The 23,177-nt window shown below is 29.4% G+C and overlaps 1 protein-coding gene across 2 annotated transcripts; it reads left to right on the top strand.

The window, feature by feature from the left end:
• Window positions 1-4,719: 4,719 nt before the first annotated feature.
• On the top strand, window positions 4,720-20,177 carry LOC136077610 (antistasin-like). Of its 2 annotated transcripts, none has more exons than XM_065791886.1 (4): window positions 4,720-4,772; window positions 5,082-5,214; window positions 5,321-5,341; window positions 19,865-20,177. In XM_065791886.1, the coding sequence occupies exons 1-4, from the start codon at window positions 4,752-4,754 to the stop codon at window positions 19,915-19,917; spliced, it is 228 nt and encodes a 75-aa protein (XP_065647958.1). In that variant the 5' UTR covers window positions 4,720-4,751; the 3' UTR covers window positions 19,918-20,177. The 2 variants fall into 2 exon arrangements, with proteins under 2 accessions (XP_065647958.1, XP_065647957.1); XM_065791885.1 differs by lacking the exon at window positions 19,865-20,177 and adding an exon at window positions 5,679-5,939.
• Window positions 20,178-23,177: the final 3,000 nt, after the last annotated feature.

Here is a 23,177-nt window from a genome sequence, read left to right as displayed (position 1 = left end):
AAAATTCATGGATGAATATGAATCTAGTTGAGAATAGTACAAAAAATAATTTATCAACTCGTTGCTCTCAAGTTTGGGGTGAGGTAGGGATGAAATTTTGGGCTTTATTTGTTTCTAGCCTCCAAGTTCTTATTTTTTCCCTCCTTTCATAAAATGTTCCATGACTTTTATCAATAAAATTACAAGCTCTATTTAAAAAAGATTTTGACAAGATTTAAATGTTAAAACAATTCTTTATGCGTCTTTTTCAGTTTTTAAAGCAAAATCTACGATTGGATATCTAAAATCTACGATTGGATAAAACCTAGTACCTACTGCGCTCAGCTGAGCTCAAAAATTTTGATTGGAAATTTTTTTCTATATATGAGAGTGCAATTTAAAGTAGATCACATGTGCGGCCTAGTGCGGCCTAATGTTTTTCGGCATGTGAAAAAGTAAGTGTTTAAATAAATTGTTACAAATTTTAAGGCGTTTTATTTGAAAAAAAGCAAGCATAAAAAATAAACTTTCATATTTTTTCTTCTTATTTCAATATATGATGCCAATGGACTTGTTGCCCTCATATTTCATTTTTTTATGATTTTTTATATTTTCACCAATATTTGAAAAATAAAATATTGCTATTTTTGTAACGGGTGATGCGGAAGTTATCGGACAAAATAAAAACGTCAATAACTTATTTATAAATAAAAAAACAAACTACTTATATATTTTTTTTAAATAAAGCATTTATCTTTTAATAAAAATATATTATTTTATATGAAAAATTATTTGAAAAAAACCACTATCAGCAATTGATCTCAATTTTGCTCTGACGCCTTTCATATGCGACTGTAAAAAGTTTAAATTAATTTCTTGTAGTTTTAGTTTATTGCGATCAATCAAAACTTGCTCTGTTGAAGCTTGCCAATCTCCCTCGTAAACCTTCCGTGCCAAATGTCCCCAAAAATTTTCAATTGGTCGTGCTTGAGGCACATTTGGGGGATTGGATTCTTTATCAACGTAATAGACATATTGGTCCATCCAATTTAGAGAATCTTTAGAATAATGAGAACTTGCTAAATCTGGCCAAAATAAATAGTTAAAGTCTCCATGATACTTGTGAATAAATGGAAGAAGTCGTTTTTCTAAACATTCATTAACATAGATTGATGAATTGATCGCTACAGCCTTGGAAGTGCGAAACAATGCCTCGGACATACCACGGTCAGATGTGGCTATCCACATTAATAATTTTTTTAGAAATTTCTCTTTTCCTAGAAAACGAACACTTTCTGGGCATGTCTTTTTGTTGTTTGTGTAGTATCCAGAATTTCCAGGCATGTTGTCCCCTGCAAAACAAAAGTATTTTTCGTCATCGATGACTAGAAGCGATTTTGTGTTATAGAATTGGTTAACTAGTTTCCTGCTTCTTTTCTTTGCCTTTATTTGTTGTTCTATAGTGTATTTTGGAGTCTTTTCACATTTTTTATATTTAATATTCATTCTTTTTAACTGACGACCAATTGTCGATTGATTTACACCGAATTTAATACCTATTTTTCTCTGACTGACCCCTTTTCGATTGTTGACAAGTCTCGTTAGTTCGGCTTTCTTTTCTCTAGTCCAGGATATTGGACGACCAGGGTGCTTTCTATCAGAAAACGATTGAACAGTTTCAAGTCTTTTTAGGTCATCATATATTGTACTTCGAGCAAATCCTTCCTTTTCAATATAGACGCAGTCTATTTGTTTAAGCCCAAAAAAAGTGTAGGTTTCGATTCTATAAGTAGTAATGTCGTTATTAAATCGATAAAATACATCACAATTCCAATATTACATATTTTTAATTTATCTTTAAAACATGGTGTTTTTCCAGAAAACCTAAAAATTGCAAAAATCATTTTAATTTTAAAATCAGGCGATCCTTCTGAAGTTGCAAATTATCGTCCAATCTCAATTCTTAATTGTTTTTCTAAAATATTAGAGCGAGTTATGTATAATAGGCTTTATTCTTTTTTAAATGTAAATAATATTCTTTACCATAAACAATTTGGATTCAAATCTGGCCATTCCACCGATCATGCAATCATTCACCTTGTTCAGGACATATTTAAATCGTTTGATGAAGGCAAGTATACCCTTGGTCTTTTTATCGATTTAAGTAAAGCTTTCGATACAGTCAATCATCAAATCCTTCTATCGAAACTCAAAAGTTATGGTATAAAAAATACTAACTTGTCCTGGTTCTAGAGTTATTTGACTAATAGGAAGCAGTATATAGTTTATGATGAAGGAAAAACTAATTATGAGACAATTACATGTGGTGTTCCTCAAGGATCAATTTTAGGACCACTTCTATTTCTTGTTTATATAAACAATTTAAATAAATTTTCTAGCATTTTAAATACAATTTTATTTGCAGATGATACCAGCTTGTTTTATTCCAATAAAGATATCAATATATTATTTCAAACATTAAACAAAAAATTAGACAAACTAACCAAATGGTTTAAATCAAACAAGTTATCTTTAAATATTACTAAAACAAAATACACTTTATTCCATCGCCTACATAAAAAATCAGATATTCCCTCAAAACTTCCGGACCTTTTTATTGACAATCAATTAATAAAGAGAGAGCAATCAATAAAGTTTTTAGGCGTGTTTCTAGACGAAAATGTAACCTGGAGGGAACATATAGGTGTGGTTGAAGATAAGATATCAAAAAATTTAGGTATAATGTACAAAGCAAAGCAGTTATTACATCAATCTTGTTTAAAAAACATTTATTTTTCTTTTATTCATTGCTACTTAAGTTATGCGAACATTGCTTGGTGTAGCACTAACGCGACGAAAATAAAAAAATTGCTTAGCAAACAAAAACAGGCTATAAGGATAATTTCAAACGTAGATCGCTTCTCTCACACACAAACACTATTTAATGAACTCAATATCCTAAATGTATATAAACTAAACCTCTATCAAGTTCTTATTTTCATGTTCAAACTTGATAAAAATATATTACCAATCTTATTTTATTCAATTTTGGAAAAAATAAATCACATATACCCTACTAGATTTTCAAAATACAACTACATTCAATCCAAAACTTATTATTCCGCTACTAAATTCTCTATTGTAAACCGAGGACCAAAGTTGTGGAACATACTATTAAATAATGAAATGAAAACTAATTATTCTCTAAACCAATTCAAAACAAAACTTAAGCAATTACTTTTGTTAACTGAAAATGAATTAAATTTTTTCTAATAAAACTTCTTTATATTAGAAATCAATAATTAATAGTTAATTAATTAATTACTTTAGATTATTAATACATAATTAATCAATAATTGTACATATATTTTTATCATTTTAAATGATAATCTTCTTTTTGAGAAATTTATTTTTTATTTTTGCGTTATTTATTAATCTTTTACTTTTATTTTATACTGTTTATTTGCTTTTACTTAATTGGCAATGAAAAGTATTATAAATATAATTAAATAAGTTAAACTTTAAAATGCTCTACCAATAAAATGTTTTTATATAAAATCATATCTTCTTATTTTTCAAACCAATTCTTAAATGTTATTTTTGTCATTTAATATTTTAATAAATTTTGTTTCTTTTATTTTACAAAGCAACTGTTATATCTTATTTTTTGAAAAACTATAAATTTTAAACTATATGCGATATATCTAAATTTTCTTTTATAATATATATCAGAGATATATACATTGAAACTATATTTTATTGTCAAACTATATTTTGTCTAGTAATGACGCATTTTTTGGGGCTTAATGATAAGACTAAATTTGTCTTCTTCAAGCCCCGGTCATGTAATTATTTTTTATAAGTTACGACTGTAAATTTTTTTTTATCGGCAAAAGTTTAAATAAAAAAACAAAAAAAAAAAACATTCAATTAACTCTATTGCATGTGCAACCTCTGATAATTTTGGCTTTACTTTAAGTTTTGGATTTGTGTGCTAGCTGGGTAAGCCTTTTATTTAGATGGGATGCTTTTAATTCAATAAAAATAAGTTTTTAATATTGTGATTTGTTTTCAGTCTTTAATGGTTTTACGTTTCATTGTGTGAAATTTATAAGTTGTGATTTCTTATATTTTTTTGATTGTTTAAAGTTTGTAAGTTTTGTAAAATTTTTTGTAAAACTTTTGCAATTGTAAAATTTTTTGTAAAAATTTTGCAAAATTTGTAAAATTTGTAAAATGATTTATCATATTTATTTAAGAAAAAACTTCTTTTAATAAAAGCCTAAAAAAGCTGTCAAAAAAAAAATTACTAATTCTTGCGTGATTCCGAACTTTACATCTTTTTTCTTATCTTAATTACTAACGTTAAATTTAAGTTACTCAATTTTTTTAAAACTCTATCTTTATAGCCCAAATCTCATAGCTTTAACGGTATAACCTCTTGATTTTCAAATTTTTATATTTTTTTGGACACTCTATTATGCATGCATCATTGAATCTATGGCAATTGAAATATTATAAGGAAAAATGTTGTAACTCAACTTATGCGTACTTCACGAACAAATATAGGACTATTATATATTTACGACAAATATATGACAAATATTTTTTAATACAAAATTTTAACACAAGTAGTTGTTCTCTAAAAATTACAAATAAAGTTTAAATAAACTTTTTTTTAATATTTAAAATAAATATTTGCATATTAAAAGGCTATAAAAATAAAGGCTATAAAAATGGAAAAAAATGGTTTTTTAACAAAAAGCGTAAAAATGAATTTTATTAGAAATCTGGTAACTTTTTTTAGTTAATTTTAAATTTCTTTCATTCATTTATTTTTGCTTATTTTAAAATTTGTTGCAATGTATTTAAATTTTCATTTTCCTTTTGCTCTTCCAAAAGTACCCTAGTACCATAAATATAAAATATAGATGTGCCAAAAAATAGTGTTGTAGAATGTAATGTAATCTATAAATGTAAAAAAGAATGTAAAAGAATATATTGTTAGAGAGTACTCATTAATACATTTTTTTTGTTGAAATGTTTTGTTATATGTCTACCAAGTATTAAGTAGTAAGTCTAGTAAGCAGATATTTTTTTAGGTGTTCATACTTGCTGTAACAAATGCATTATTGACAAATATAGTTTGCGAGAAAATTGAATTAAAAAAATGCAATGTAGATTGCAAATTTGGATTTCTGTCTGACAAAAACGGATCAAGAACTTGCGAATGTGGTAACCATAGTTATTGCATTAAATATAAATATAACTATAGTTTTAATAATTATATTTTAAAGTATTTATTTGTATTAAATGTTTTTTTTTTTTTAATTCTTCAAAGCTGAAACAATTACAAAAAAAAGTAAGTTTTCACATTTTCATAAATATTATAAATTTGTAACTTTATTCGTAACATTATTGTAATTTAACACACACACACACACACACACACACACACACACACACACACACACACACACACACACACACACACACACACACATATAAATTAGTAAAAAAAAACACTTACCTTAATAAGAAGCTTCCTGATAATTCTGTTGAAAGACAAACTGGCAGTAGAAGAAAAAAATTCGATAATTTTTTTTTTTACTAATTTATTACTGCTCTGTTCTTTGAGCACTCTTTATGTAGAATACACAAACATAAATTTTTTTGACAAAAATTTTTTTTTATCATAGATGCATTGGAAAATATATATTGGTTATATAAGTATAAACTTTTAAAAGAGAAAAGTAAAGGATTAAAGCCTCGCTCAAGTTAAGCAATAGTGACATAAAAATTTATAAAGAAATTATCTTAAAGACAGAAAAAGTTGATTTTTAATCGTTGACTGCTGTTAGAATCGTATACCTTCTTCTTAGAATCATTAAAAAAATTTATTAGAGTGAATATTGTTCAATATTTTGTAAGAATTAAAAACTCAAACAAAATTTCGTATGTAGCTAAAAGTTTTTTTTAAGTAAATTTAGTTATAGCTGAAAGCTTTACTTATTTTAAGTCATTCAACCATCACCCCAAAAAAATGCCTGAACTTATAAATTATGACTTGTCTGAGCTACCTTTTTTGAATTTTATATCAAACATTTTTTTTATTGTAATATTAGTAAACGTTAATTTGCCAGACCACCAAAAAAAACAGAATTGCGTCACAGTCTAAAGTATTTCTTAAAGTTACAATTACACGTTACATTTTTATATTAAATTTTTGACAAGAATTGCAAAATAAAAATTTTAAAAAGGCACTTGTTGCCTTCCCCTTCCTCCCTTTACCCTTGTTTTTATAATCAATTATGAGAGAATAATAAAACATAAAGATAGAATATAAAAACGTAGGTTAGAAAATTTAAAGAAAATAATTGTTGCTAATTAAATGTTAAATTTTAAAAAATTACGCTAAAAACGCTGATATTTATAATCTGTTTTTATGTGATTCTGAACCAGCAAAATGTATTCTATCATAATCATTTATAAAAACAGTAGAGTCGTTGTATCTCTTTGACAGGGGCGAATACAGGAAATTTTTTGGATAAATCAAAAAAAAAAAAAAAGTTGCACCACAGTTTTTTAGTGTCGACTCATGGGCGCCCCCTGCATTTTCTAAATTTAGAAAAAATTCTTCGTGCTTTTTACCGAAAAGTTGTTACTATTGTACGGTTTTGGTAAAAATAATTTTTTGATTCTTTAGTGGCTTCAATAAAAACTTATTTTTTGATCTACTTGTTTGTACAGTTTCGGAAAAATAATCATATGTCAGTACTCTTAAGGTGAAAAAAAAAAAAAAGTGCTAAAGCGTTGTTTCAAGAGCTAAAAAAAACTAAAGGGTCGTTTCAACTGTTTCAAGACAGTAAAAGTGAAAGTAAAAACAGTAAAAGTGAAAGTGAAAGTGAAAATTTTGCGAAAAATATCAACTAAATTAAGTTTGAAAAAATTAATTTTGACAACAAATTATGCGTAAAAAATTTTGACAACAAATTATGCACAAAAATTTGTTGATAAAATATAAAAGGATAAACAATAAAAGAAATTTTTCGTTTGCTAAAATCTTTTTGCTTTTTTTTTAACTTTTCTTTTATTAAAACATTTATTCTTTTAGTGGTTTTATTTACCATACAGATAACGCGTAAGGTGGTAACAAACTGAACTTTAAGTAATAGTTTTCAAGAAACCAAATGGTATTATCAAAAGAAAAAAAAGTTTATTTAAAATACTTTGACGCTATTCATACCTCCGTCTTTCATTTAATAAAAAACTGTCTGAAAAAACTGAAAACGGAAGATGTTGCTTGTTCAACATCAGCCGCACTCAAACAAGAATCTGACAAACTAGTGATGATACTAGGTTAAATTATGTTATTGGACACTTTGTAAATGTACTACGAAATTTCCTATTGACCTAAGTATGGTTTGCTAACTGATTTTCACCAGCCTCATTCGCCCTACGATTTAAAAGGTGACATTTTTAAATACCTAGTATACTCTATGGTTATCATTTTTACCTAAAAAAGGTGTTTTGGGTATTTTGTGCCTAATTTCCACAACCAGTTTAAAGGAATTCAAGGTGTCTTCATTACTAAAAGTATAAAAATTTTACTGAATGTACCAAAAATGATATCAGCTCAGCATGGCATTGCGGGGCTCAGCGAGATGCTGAACATAATAACGATTATATATAGTATAATAACAAAGGAAATGACATATGCATAATAACAAATAATTTGCTGAACATTATAACAAAGGAAATATCCAACAACATCATAATTATAGAATTGAGATGACGTATTTAAAAAAAACTTTCGATGCAGCTGCTGAAAATGCCCGTTATATATCGAACGCAGAATTATTTATTTAACTTGTCTGAATATGCACTGCAAGAAGATATTGTAAAAGCTGCTAACAATGCTGTTCTCGGTCTCGGCTGTTGAGTTCTCGGTCTCGGCTGTTGAGTTCTCGGTCACAGTCGATGAAATAGCAAATATTTTAGGAACTGAACAGTTATCACTGAGAGTGTGGTTTGTTAATGCATCTAAAGAGAAGGTTATGATTCGTGAGGAATTTCTTGGATTTTTACCGCTAAAAAATATGAACATTGCTATGATTTCTGATTATATCTTTTAAAATTGCAAAACATTTGGCCTTCTCCTTAATAATTTGCTTGGTCAAGGTTATGATGGATGCTCCACACTGGCTGAAAAGGATGGTATTCAGGCAATTGGTTTGTTGTAATGTTGATTTTGTGAAACCAACAATGTACAACTAAACTTAGAACTTTTCACCCGTCTAAGTTATGCAAACTGAACCGAACATTTTAAAGACGATATCTCTACGACTAATAACGTATACAGCATAGATAATTTTGAAACTAAGACCTGAGTTGGTTTGATTTTGGAACTCTCGAAAGTATAACAGTAGCCAAGATTTCATCAACTACTTACAAAATTTTATTCAAGTATAAGGTATGCTTTACTAGTGTTAACTTTACCAGAAACAACATGCATTTATATTCATCGATAAATTTTATAAAATAATGTCGTAGCGTTCAAAAATTATGACATAAAATTATAAAGTTTGAACTCCCCTAAAGTTGAGGGGGTTCAAACTTTATATAGCTATAATTTTTAATCAATTGTTGTATAAATTTAAAATTTATCGATAAATTTAACTTTAATTTTTATTGACATAAGCATAAACATGTAAATCTTTGGAGTTTACACCGTGTTTGGAAGTTAGCTATCAAACTTCAATGCTGCATCCGCCCCTGTATGTTTTTTATTTATTTCAAACTTAGTATAAAAGCCAAATATAAATACAAGTGTACATTAAATAACACATGTCCTATCATGTTTATATTGAAGAATACAAAAACAATTTTATGTACATATTGTAGTGTAAATGTAATCTAAACCAAAGAAAGAGAGCTACATCATGCTCTTCTATGTTGACCCAGGTAAGCCGCACAAAGCAGCTGGTCAAGAACGCTATGATACAAGTTCTTTAAAGAAATGTACCGAAAGTGAATCAACTCCTTTAGTTAGTTTCAGCCTTTGTAATTTTTTTTTATATGGTAGAAGTTTTATCCAAGATATTGATTGTTTCTTTTATCCAAGATATTGATTGTTTTATCCAAGATATTGTTTTCGTTACACGTCTTTGGACTTTCTATATCATTGCAATATCTTTTTTTAGATGAGGAGATTAAATCTGTACTGAAAAATCTAGATGTGGAAGAATGTATGCAAGGTACAGTGTTTTCCATAAAACAAGTCTGCGACTACAAAAAGCTTTTTTAAGACGATTAAGCATTTGGTTTGTAATTGAGACTGCTTTTTAGACTTGAGTTTTGACCTTTAAGCCATTGGAAACAATAATCCCATGGTCTCGTTCAACTATCATTTCTTTCAATGAGTGTGTTGACTTGTTAATGCGTTCAACATGCATATCTCTGCATATATCAGTGTTAAAAGGCATTAGCCACTTGTGTGAACAGTCAGCTATTTTATTTATGTCAGCTTGAAGAAGGGTGGCATCTTGCAGCGATTCGATCACTCCGATAATTTTACCATCATCGGCATAAAGCTTTATATGGTGCACAATGGTGTCCGTCGAATCATTAATGAATAAGAGTGGGATTTTGTCAAATTTTGGGCCTGAGTGGGATTTTGTCAAATGCTTTAGAAAATTCTGTATAAATAACACCAATGGAAAACCCTAGGTGCATGCCTTGTGTTAGTATGTCACGTCCTTCCAGAAGATTTGTGACACATCCTCGTTTAGGAATAAAATTATGTTGAGTTTTGAATATAAGATTTTGCGTTGTGGAAAATTTCATTATACAATCATGTATGAGACTTTCCATGACTTTGCAGACTATAGATGTTAGTGATATCGGTCAGTAATTTGATGGTTGAAGTTTACTCTCTTTTTTAAAAATTGGTGTAACAATACATTTTCCCCACAAATCTGGAACATCACCAGTGGATATAGATTTCTTGTAGATTAGTGTGATTGGGATTGCAAAAGATGTTGCACACTTTTCATGTATTTCGTCGTAACCCATAACTTTAGTTCTGTTAACATTTTAATTTTTTTTTCTACTTCACGCTCATGAATGTCATTTTCATCAAGCTGAGATATGGCTAGTGTGCGTAGATCAAAAAGTGGCAAAGAGCCTTTCTCGTTCAGCTTCGAACACTGTCTGGAAGTAATTAAATATATTTAAAATATATTGCGTGAATTTCGTCTTTTTTAGTAGTCGTTAAACAGTTTGTTGTGTCTAGACTGTGAATTTGTTCATCTACTCGTTGTTTGCTGCGAACGCGTAAGTGTATGCATTTTGAGTTAGACTTACATGCATAAACTAAATCTTCTTCATATAAAGGTATAGCTTCTTTTATTACTTTATTAATATTTTCGCATGTAACTTTATTTACATTTCATGGTTTTGAATGAGTATGGCAGCCTACGGCAATGTATTTGAGCCGTAACGTATATATTTTTTTTATTACTGCTTTTACTTCCGGTGTAACCCGTGGTGGATCTTTTTTTAAGTGGAACTAAAGTTGATGGTGTGTGTTCTGCAACTGATCTTTTGTAAATACTAACAAGTTGAAATTATCGTTAAATGTATGACCTTCAAACATGGGATATATATATATATATATATATATATATATATATATATATATATATATATATATATATATATATATATATATATATATATATATAAATTACGTTAGTGAGTTCTACAAACAGAGTGCTCAATGTTCTAAAAGAACAGAGCAATAATAAATTAGTAAAAACACTTATCTAATTTTTTTGATTTCTTATACACTGTGTTTCACCATCAGTAAGTTCATCAGGAAGATTCTTCCTGATGAACCTACTGATGGTGAAACACAGTGTAGCAGAAATCAAATAAATTAGATAAGTGTTTTTACAAATTTATATATATATATATATATATATATATATATATATATATATATATATATATATATATATATATATATATATATATATATATATATATATATATATATATATTCGAGCTTTAATCGAGCCTATATGAACGAGCCTATGATGTTCAAGCTCGGCTCGTTTAATAAACGAGCCTAATTTTTTGTTCAAGCCCGGCTCGTTTACCATTCGAGCCGAACATGAAAGAGCTCTTGTCGAGCCGATCACCGAGCCGTTCACGAACACGAGCCAGAATTTACAGCCCTACCAACAGACAAAAGAAATAAATTATCAGTAGTCTGTTAAAAGTATTTTGTGTGTAAGAAATAATTTCAAATCATAATCCTGTCATAAGTTCTAAAAGTATCTGTTATCAAACAAAAAAAAAGTTCAACCAAAAAGTATTGTTGGTATGGTTCATCTTCCCCTGTTTAAAGCTCTTGCTCTGTTCCCCATAGTTGGTTGGACCGATGACAGTGATACTGATTACTTATATAAGTGATTAGTTAGATTCAAGTGATTAATTAGGACTAATTGTGTAATGAGAATTAATGTATGGCTTGTAGTCATACAGATTTTATTTTTCGTAAGCCTTTTTAATGGTAATATAGAACTCTAATATAGAATGAGATAGTTATGATATAGAGTAAGATAGTTCTAATGTAGATTCTAATATAGAATAAGAGTTTTATGAACTATTGAGTGTATATCTTGTTCAACGATTGCAAGACAACTTGCAATCCCCTTATTTAGCGGGGTATTACTAGAGGGAAACTCTTCTATGAAAATTAATTAAATAAAAACACTTTTTTTAAAATGTCATTTGTATTTTTTTTAAATAAATTGCTGATTTTGTAAATAAAAGTTTAATCATGAAACGATTAAACGTTTAATGATTAAGATTAGATTAATTAATCATAACACGTTTAAACGTTTTATGATTAAAATTAGATTAATTTTAATTACAAAATCAGCAATTTATTTAAAAAAAAAACACAAATGACATTTAAAAAAAAGTGTTTTTATTTAAAATATCCCCTCTGGTAACACCCCGCTAAAAAGGGGATTCCCTTTTATTTAGTACGCATTGTAAAATCTCCTCTTTTTTAGTGATTACCATATGGCAACACAAAATTTGCATTGTTTGTTGTTATTTTTGTTTTGTTTTTGTTCTTAGACATTCTTGAGTATTGCTCATTAGGCATTGTCGTGTGTTGCTTAAATTGTCACGTTTTTTTGCGCGATGTTTGTATTGCCCCCCTTTTTTTTTTTTTTAGTTTGTTTAATGTTGATCAGATATTTTTAATGTTGCATATATTTTAAAAACTGTATATCTTTATGTGTATACATTTGTATGTGAGTATATGGCGCATGAAGGCGCATGTAAGCACCAATGTATGCATGTGTATATACATGTGTGTGCACCAATGTGTATTTCTGTATGTATATGTATGTGTATACACATGTGTGTGGCCGTATATCTATATATGTATATGTATGTTTGTGCCTGCATGTAGCAATATTTAATTTTAAAGTTTTTTTTTTTTTTTTTTTTGTTATGTTGTTTGTCAGTTTTGATGTTTTCACGGCGTTAATTTTTGTCCAAAAATCTCCCGATTGCCAGTTTCACTTGTTTTCAAACTCATAGTCATAGTAAGTTGAAACTAATAACTATAAAATCTTAATAGTCCAATCAATATCAAAGGTTTTCTGTGAGTGGTTTCTATCAGTCCAGACATTTTGCGCTAAACTTTTATTTGATTTGTAAGACAACAAGCGTATGGATCATAGGTATAAACACATCATCCTACCATTTTTTAATCATATCTTAAGTTTTAAACTCTCACATTGATAACATAACATTAAATTGATATTTGCAGAAAAAATTATTACAAAAATTAAACACTCCAATTACAATTATACTCCTTAATAAAAATTGATTAATAAAAAACTAAAAATATATATGTTGAATAATCTTTTTGAACCTAAAACTTGGTAAAAAACCAGCATTGAACAATCTCCGAAAATAGTTGAAATAAAATTATGAAGTAATTTAATTAGCAAATATAATAAAAGACAAGTTCTTTTTAGAACATGCTGCTATGTAATATATTTTGAACATGCTGCTATGTAATATATTTTGAACATGCTGCTATGTAATACATTTTGAACATGCTGCTATGTAATATATTTTGAACATGCTGCTATGTAATATATTTTGAACATGCTGCTATGTAATATATTTTGAACATGCTGCTATGTTATATATTTTGAATTGGCTTGTAGTTGGAGGTTCTTTTAACATAGTTGCAGGAAGATATGTTGTCAATTACAGAATGTCAATACCTAAAAAAAAAAAAAAAAAATTGCTACTGTCCTATCAATTTATCATAACAGTTCTATTTTTATTCAACTTGTAAATTCTAATTCATAAATCTACACACACTGTAATTTGCATAGCTTGTTGAACGGCCTAGCTTATGTTAACGATTAAAAAGCTAACCTTAAGCATAACTTAATCTTAAACCAATATAATTACTTAATCTTAAACCAATATAATAACTTAACCTTAAACCAATAGAACTACTATATAAATCATTCATTTCATTCATTCAAAATAAATAAACCTTCATTCATTCCAAATAAATAAACGGCTTAACATTAAGAAAGGTGTCATTTTATTATAAGAGGTAATATCTTTTTATAACAGGTAATGTTATATCATGTTAAATCAGAAATAAATTATTTTTATTTTTTGAATATACTAAAGGTTATATCAAAATATCTTGAAATAATATAAGTAAAAGCCAGTTGTTGTTGTTTTTTTCAATCCCAACAATATATTTTGATTCACTCCCAACAAGGCTGCAAGCAACTACTATTTAGTTGGGAGTTACTATAAAACAAAATAAAGAGTTATAGAGCAAGGAAACGGTTGACAGAAGACTTAAAAAGTTGAAGGTTGTATGAGTCAGGAAAACATAAAGATTACAGAGAGTTCCAAAGAGTTGAAGTGCAGGAAAAAACTAGACAAATAAATTTTTTTAGGGAATGCAGGGAGAGCTACTGTAAAAGAATAAGACTTTGCTGAATGACGAGTTAAGCGAGAATGAGTTTTAGTTGATTGAACTAGAGATGATATTTCCTTTAGCAGGGACCATGATAGTATTTGTAGAAAAGAGAAAGAGATGCAACTTTACGACAATGGGAAAGAGGCTCAATCTTAGCAGAAAAAGTGGGTCCAACTACCTTTACAATGCATTTTAGGACCTTGTCTAAAAGAAAAGGAGCATCATTAGAAGAACTTGCCTAAATATGACCAAAGTATTTCATACAGGGACGAATAAGATATTTGAAGAATGGAATCAGGAGAGAAAAAATGACGAGCACAATAAAAAGAAGCAACCTTAGCAGATGCTAATTAAGCAATCGATTGTATACATGTTTTCCATGATGCAAAAAATTGTCGAAGTGTCGACAATTTTGCGATAGTTTTTTGCAGTAAGTAACTGAGCTTTGTTGGAGTTAAAATTTACAACCCACTAGTGGTTTGTAAATTTGAGGCTCACGGCTGTGAGTCCCAATCTGTTTCAAAAGTGATATCAGGTTCGGCAGCTTGTTCTAAACGATCGAAAAGAGAAGACTATTTGTCAAGACAAGAGTATAAAGTTGAATCATCAGCAAAAAGGACTACTTCAGATATAAGGTTGTCGGAAAGATCATTAATGTAGATAAGAAACAAAACAGGACCAAGGATAGAACCTTGAGGTACCCCAGAAATTACTGGAAATGAAAAAAGTGTTGGCCTTAGAGGATGAATTTAATAAAGTGGTTAGAAAAAATGTTTTGACGATCTCAAAAACTTTACCAAATACATCGTATGAAACAAGCTTAGGTCAGCATGCCAAACCTTGTTGAAAGCCGGAGATATGTGAAGAGCAATAGTAACAAAACATTTCTTTGTGTCATAGTTTTTGCAAGAATATTATTTTATTTATACATATTAATAATCTTAAACTATTTTTTTAGAGTTTATACAACATTCACAATTTATACTCAATAGAAGTTTGTAAAATAAAAAATTTAAATATTTTCAACTTCATTACCATCTATGATCAAAAAAACCTGTTACAATTTTACAAAATTAAACTTAAATCAAAATAAACCTAACAATGTAAACTTAATTCAAAATAAACCTAATAAAAAAATCTGGAATATTACGGAATAAAGGAGACAAACTTACTCTGGTTTGAAAATTACCTTTCAAACAGAAAACTGTATGTACAATTTGAAAATTTAGAAACGACCGAAAAAACTATAAATTGCGGAGTCCCACAGGGTTCTATACTTGGGCCCTTACTTTTTTTACTATACATAAATGATTTGTTTTCAACATCAAACCTATTAAATTTTATTTTATTCGCAGATGACTCGAATCTTTTTTATTCTCAAAAAAATATTGAAACACTTTTTACAGTAGTAAATGAAGAATTAAATAAAGTAAATGAATGGTTTATATGCAATAAATTGTCTATGAATGTTAAAAAAACTAAATTTTCTCTTTTCCACAAATCAAGCAAAACAAAAGAAATACCACTTATTCTTCCAAATCTTTTGATGAATAAAACTAACATCAAAAGGCAATACCTGTAAATTTTTTAAGGTGTGAACTTTGATGAAAATCTATTTTGGAAAGTTCATATAAATTCTATAGAAAAAAAAATCTAAAAAAACATTGGCATGATCTATATAGGTTTATAGAGTTAAGCCATTTTTAAATTTTAAGTCCTTAAAAAGTTTATATTTTTCCTTTATACATAGTTACTTAACATACGGCAACATCATGTGGGCAAGTACTAATCACACTAAACTAAAAAAAACTTTATAGCAAACAAAAAACATGCTGTTAGAATCAAATTTGGAGCTGGTAGAGCGATTTCTTGTGAACCTCTTTTACGTATAATTGGTGCCCTGAATATTTTCAAACTTAATACCCATCTTGTTCTACAGTTCATGTATAAAACAAAATATGAACTGTCAAAATATTTGAAAACTTATTTTAAAGAAATACACCATAAATATGCTACAAGATTTTCCGCAAACAAATGTGTTATATCAAAATCTTGTTCTAAACAAAATTCTTATTCAATTCAGAATGCGGACCACTTTTATGTAAAAGATTCGAAATTGTTAAGTTAATACATTGGGTAAGAGGCAGACGTGTATTGCAGGCACCCCCTTTAGTAAATCCGTAAAAAACGAGTCAACTTTTACGCATGACATTTATCAAATATTATACTGTAACCCTGAAACCCAAAATAAAATTTATTTTATTGAAAGCCATACCCAAACCAAACCCTAAGCCAAACCTAAGCCTAGGCTGTCCCTGGGGAGGGGAGGGATAGTTACCGAGGCAAATTGCTACGGGCGCTACGGCCTAGTTGGCGCCGCGGAAAATTTTATATCAATCTTCAAAACTTCATCAAATATCTTTACTATTTAAAATCTTGGGCCCTCTACATTTTCAGTCATTGACTTTAATGGATATTTCAGGTTGTGTTTGTACACGAAGTCATTAAAACCGAGAAAAAGTTTAATTTTTATTTTTTAGTCCATTTCAAAAAAGTTGCTTTTTAAAAATGTCTTTAAATATAATATATATATTTATTTACTTTTTTAGTCCATTTAAAAATGTTGTTTTTAAATAGTTTTTTATATATATTTTTTAACGGTTTCTTTTATTTATACTTAACTAAAGTTTGTTTTGCGAAACGGTTTTTTTTCGCGTCGTTTTTAATTGCTTTTTTTAGTAATTTCGATTATTAACGCTGAACTTATTTGCTTTGCGCGGACAATAAAATAAATAAACCGACAAGAATGTAAGTTAAAAAAAATGTTATAATAAAAAGGCTTGCAAATTCTAATTAGTAGTGACCTTAATAATGAGTTAAAAACTTACGTGGAGAATTTCCAGAAACAAAAATAAAGTTTTATTCTGTTCATTTGAACTGCTTTAAAGTAAAGTGCCAATGCTAAAACATTCATTTCTTTTTCCAACTTCTTAAAAACGTGTAGTTAGACCTCCAATTAGTCTCAATCTAACTAAGAGGAAGATAATGTGAGTAACCCTCTGATGTGCACTTCAACTTCTTCAGCTAGTTTTGCCACATGTTCATCAACTTCATTTTTGCACATTTGCAGCCAAAATCTCAGTAAGCATCAAAGAAAATAAAAAGCATAAATGTAATTTAAAGCCTTTAATAGTTGAAACATGATGATAGCATCACAAATACAACAGATGCTTCGCACAGAAGTGACACTTGCAGATACTTATCTAATGATAAGTATCCCCTTAATTGATAAGATCTCCTTGGGCGGAACGGCTGGCTGTAAGAGAGAGATGCTGTATCACCAAAATGAATCTAATAACCAATATACTAAAACCAATAAACGCTATTTCCAAAATGAATCTTGACACAGGGTAGCAAGAAATTGTTAATAAATGAAAAGGATATTTTGGGAAATCATATTTTGGGAAGAAAAGAAGGTTTCAAAACCTGGAAAAAGTTCACAGAGCAATCCTAAATGCATGAGACATCTTCATCTCATTTCAATTGTTCCTAGAAATGGATGGAGGCAACAGTCAGGATAAAAATGAACAAGCTGTCGATTAAGGTTTTACCCAACAAATTAACAACGGAGCATAAAGGCGGAGAAGCATTCTTAAAAGAATAGTGTCAGTGATTATGCACTTGGCGGATATAATATTGCATTTCGTGGAGGCTCATCAAAGCTGTACAACTAAAATTTTGGGAACTTCCTTGGTCTTATCCAGTTACTTGGTTAATTTTATTCCAGTTTTGATGGTGCATTTACGGCGAAGTAAAGATGCAGAAAGACGTTCACAAATGCTAAGTGTCAATATTTAAAACTAAGCCGTTAGTTCTTACCTTCGCATATAAAAGAAGCTATTGTGAACAAGGTCGAGTTTGAAAAGTATTTTTAGCTGTTATGGATTGCACTGCAGACCTTCGTCCAAAAGACCAAACTTCTCTAATCATCAGCTTCCCTAGTCGAAATATCTTATAGGATCGTAAAGCAATCCTATGGAGCCCATAGAATTCCGATATAGGTATCCTTTGGGAATCTTATAGATCCCAAAAGATACCTATAGGAATCCTTTGGGATCTATAAGATTCCCAAAGGATTCCTATAGGTATCCTATAGGTTCTTTAGGAACCCTTACGCAATCCCATAGGTCCTATAGGATTCATATATGTATCCTAAGGATTCTAAGGATACCTTTTTGATTCCTATTGCGCTCCTATAGCTTCTATTGGATTCATATATGTAACCAATAAAATCTATAAGATTACTATAGGACCAATATGATACCTATAGGAATGCAATTGCAATTCTATAGGTCCTATAGGATTCAAATATGAAGAATAAAACTGCTATAGGGTTAATAGTAAAATCCTATATAAATATTATAATTCCTACAAGATTTATAGAACTCCTATACAAATTAATCAATTTCCTAACGAAAGTAATTTTCTGTAATAACTCCTATTAGGTTCTTTAGGCTTTTTAAATGTAAAATACAACTTTCTCACTGGAAATTATAATCAACAACGTGTATTTGTCCAGCCGATTTCAAAGCGAAAAAAACCTAATGGAATGTAATATATTCCATTAGTTTTTAATTTGCTTGAAATTATTTTGGGTTTGATAACATAGCTTGATTTAATACGTACATTTTTTTTGTTAATAGTTGGTATTTTTTAATGATGAGGTGGCATTGTAGTTTAGTTCAATCATAAATTTAAATGTTTTGAAAAAGCCAATAGCGCTTCGATAGGCTTGGCATATTTATGGCTTTAAAAATTAATACTGGTTAAATTAATTTTGGGTCATTTTAAAATATTGTTGCTTTCGCAAAGTAAATGTAAGACTTTATTATTCAGTTGAAATATAAATTGAAATTTATTTAATAAAACTTTCAGAGTCTGAAATAACAAAATGTTATTGTTTTCATTCATTAAATGAATCTGAATCAGAAAATAAAATATTAGCTTGTATTGGAAAAAGAAGATTGGAAAAGAAACTATAACCAGTTAAGTATATACTTGATGAATTCCATTTTAAAGCAAATATGGTATGCAACTTTGTACATAATTAATGATAAAAGTATAAATAATAATTTAAGTAACAGCTAAATAATTAGATTAGACCTAATCCCGTTTTCAAGGTTTACTGCTTTGCAAGCAAAAAATTGCAAAGCAAAAATTGCAAGCAAATTGGCTGATAAATAAATAATAAGCAAATTTCGGATGCGTTGTTTTAAAGTCCACCACACACACACACACACACACACACACACACACACACACACACACACACACACACACACGCACATAAATATATTTATAATATACTTTCACCAGGTTGTAGATGTGCAAAAACTTATTGAAATATTGACCAGTTAAAGGAAAAAAATAATTATCACTATCACTTTTAAATCCACGCTTGAATACTCAATCTATTCCTTTAAAAAATGAAGCACTCGACCTTTTAAATTCTGATAAATCTAATAGCTCACCTACGACATTACTTGTTTTGCGCCAATCTTCTACAATGTCAAAAAACACTCTATTCTCCTATAGCTAACACGCCTGAGACCGAATTGGTAGAACATGTTTTGTTTAATTTTATTTTTAAGTAAACAGTATGATTTTACAAATTCATAACTTTTGAAAAATAAATTAATAAACTATATAGTAACTATCTATTTTTATCGTTAAATATTAATTTAAAAAGTTGAAATGCTTTAATATCAAAGTAATATAAAAAAAGACATTTGCTAATTTTGTCTTAAAATACACTAATTTAATATTAATTTTTTTTAGGTGGACATAGGAAAAATTACCTAATAGACTGTAAATCAGTATGCTGCAATTAATTAAGGAAGCGTTTGGCAAGCTGTCAAAATAAACCCAAGCACCATTAGAAGCACTTAATATAATCGAAAATACCGACAAAAAACCCTTTTTACTAATCTGTGGATAGCACTACGCGTATTGAAGACAATTGCCCGATGTCAAAAAAGATTGATGTTGCTTGCGATACTCTCCATTAAAAACGAGAAGGAGAAAAAACTCAACCTTTGAAAAGTTATTGAACAATTTTCCTTAGGAAAATCTTGAAGAATACCGTTATAAACTTACCCATTTGTCAGTAATTTAAGCTTTCATTTAAAATTACATTTTTTAATTTCCTTAACTTATTGCAATTCTTGAATCAAATTTATATATATTTATCTTTATGGTAGGTTGGTAGGTTATGTGCTAGGTTATCGTAGTTGGTAGATTGGTAGGTTTATGTGGTTGGTTATGGTAGTTGTAGATTGGTAGATAGTGTATTAAAGTATTATATTATTGGTTGTAGAGCAAAAAACTTACATACGTAACTATTAATAGAGGGAGAGGGGCGCAACAACTACGTTTGGTTTGGGTGCCACCAACCTGTCAGGGTTAGGGTTTGGGTCAGCTTTTTTCCGGTTGAACAAAAACTCGGTAACTTTCGTTAATGTATATAAGCTTTTATGAGCTCCATAAAGCTATTGCAAACTTTTTAATTCCAGCGTGGGTAGAGTTAACAAGTATGATTTGATCAGCATATGCTACAACATTTGCGTAGTTTCCATAGATGTCCCTACAATACTTTAATTTTGTATGAGTTTAAGTAAGCTTTGAGTATATATATATATATATATATATATATATATATATATATATATATATATATATATATATATATATATATATATATATATATATATATGTATATATATATATATATATATATATATATGTATATATATATGACAGATTATGAGACAAAACTGATTTTTTTCTCACTCCTTGGGTTAGATAAATCAGATATGATTTGCATCCTAGATTAGATGCAAAATCATTTTTTTTATGATATAATGACAATATAGTATAACCAACACAAAAAGGGAACTTTTGTTTACACTATAGTTTCTATATAGTTTATAACTAGTTTATTATCGTATAGTACGTGAACTTCTGTTTTAAAAAACTTTTTTAAATAAGTTTTAAATTTAATAACTTTTAAATTTTAATTAAATTTAAATTTTAAAATTAAATAACTTTTAATTTAATATTAACATTAAAAAAAACTTTTAAACAAATTTCACATATTTAATTTTATTTTGATAACACCATTATTTCATTTTCCTTTCACTTAAATTTTATATATTTATACAGTATTGGACAAAACATTTGCAACCAACATCGAACAATGCTAAAAAGTGTTCCTAATTTTACATGTCTTAAAAACGAAACGAGCTATACTACCACAGCAAACAGTTCAGGAGTCTGGAGTCATTGCATGCCATGACATGAGCAATCAGCTGACAGGTGACAGCACACAGGCAGAATTTTATTGACAAGTGCCATTTTGCAGCGGACAAAGCAAGTGCAACTTTTTTGGTTTGTTTCATTTTCTTAAGTCTGGTCCGTGTCAACGTCACGGAAATTTTTTAATAATTAAAGGAAGTATCCAGAAGTTTCCAGAAGCATACAACAGCTTCCAGAAGTTTCCAGAAGAAGCATCTGGAAGCATCCAGTAGCATCCAGAAATATCCAGAAACATTCAGAAGCATCCAGACGCATCCAGAAGCATCCAGAAGCATCGAAAAGAAGCATCTAGAATCTTCCAGAACAGGTTCACACAGGTTCATTTAACTATATAAGAGACATTTAAAACGACATGTAGTTCAGTCAGTATATGGAAGTCAATGAGTCAGTATTATCAAGACAGTTTATCGAAGTGAGTTTTATCAAAGTGTTTTATTGAAGAACATCAATACAAGAAGTGAAATACAATAAGTGTTTCATTACATCAATACAGTTCACATCCAACCAAGACGTTGTGTTCCACAGAGCATTATTGTATCATCACAAGGTAAATGTAACACGATAAGCCTTGAGAAGCGTGATTATTTATTTTTATTATTTTTATGACTTCAAGTGCAAAGATGGCTCCCGACATTCTTGGATTGGAACTAAGAAAGAAAATTATTGGCGATTACGTAAGCGGAATGTCACAAAAAAGTATTTTTGATAAATATCGCGTGAAAAAATGGACCGTATCAAGACTATGTTTCAAATATCGTTTTACGGGGAACTTGGCAGCAGATAACAAAGGTGGAAGACCGCGTTCCACCACTTCTTGAGAGGATTCCATGATCGTCAGATCCGTCAAGAAGGATCCCTGGATATCATCAGTCGAGATACAAAAGCAATTAGAGCTGCCTGTATCGGACCGAACAATCAGACGACCTGGTTTCTTTGCAGAACGTCGTTTTCTCGACGCCCTGCAAAGAAACCGCTGATTTCACTAAAAAACCAGAAGAAAAGACTCCTGTTTGCTACATCTCATATTGACTGGAATGTGCAGAAATGGCGAACTGTCCTGTTCAGTGATGAATCGAAGTTCAACATCATTGGGAGCGATGGCATTTGCCGTGTACGTCGACCGGCCGGAAAACGCCTCGATTTACGTTACTGCCGTAAGACCGTAAAGCATGGTGGAGGCAATGTAATGGTCTGGGGTTGTTTTTCTGCAAACGGTCTAGGTCCAATACATCGAAACGATGGAATAATGGACCGTCTCAAGTATAAAAATATCCTGAAAGATCTAATGTTACCTCATGCTGAATAAAATATGCCAATAAAATGGGTTTTTCAGCAAGACAACGATCCAAAACACACTGCAAAAGTAGTCAAGCAGTGGTTTCAAGACAACCACCTATCGGTGATGGATTGGCTGCCTCAATCTCCGGATCTCAACCCTATCGAGAACCTGTGGGAGATCGTCAACCGCAGAATTAATCGTGAAGGTGTTTGTAATAAGGATCAACTGTTTGAACAAATCCAAAAGGCCTGGCAGTGATTCCACAAAGTTTCATTGATCACCTGATCAAATTTATGCCTCAAAGATGTAAGGCTGTGATCGAAAACAAAGGATTCGCCACGAAATATTGATTGCGAAATACAGCTTGGTCAACATTTTGTCAAGTTGCACTTAATTTGTCGAGAAGGAAATCAACTTTTTTTAATACTTTTGATTAATTTATTAATTTTCGTGTACAAATAATGATCTTTGTGATGAACAAAACTTGAAAAACTTTGT

Source organism: Hydra vulgaris, chromosome 03 (assembly GCF_038396675.1).
Source record: "Hydra vulgaris chromosome 03, alternate assembly HydraT2T_AEP".
Taxonomy (NCBI): domain Eukaryota; kingdom Metazoa; phylum Cnidaria; class Hydrozoa; order Anthoathecata; family Hydridae; genus Hydra; species Hydra vulgaris.
Note: the sequence above shows the minus strand (reverse complement) of the source record. Positions and strands in the feature narration are given on the sequence as shown.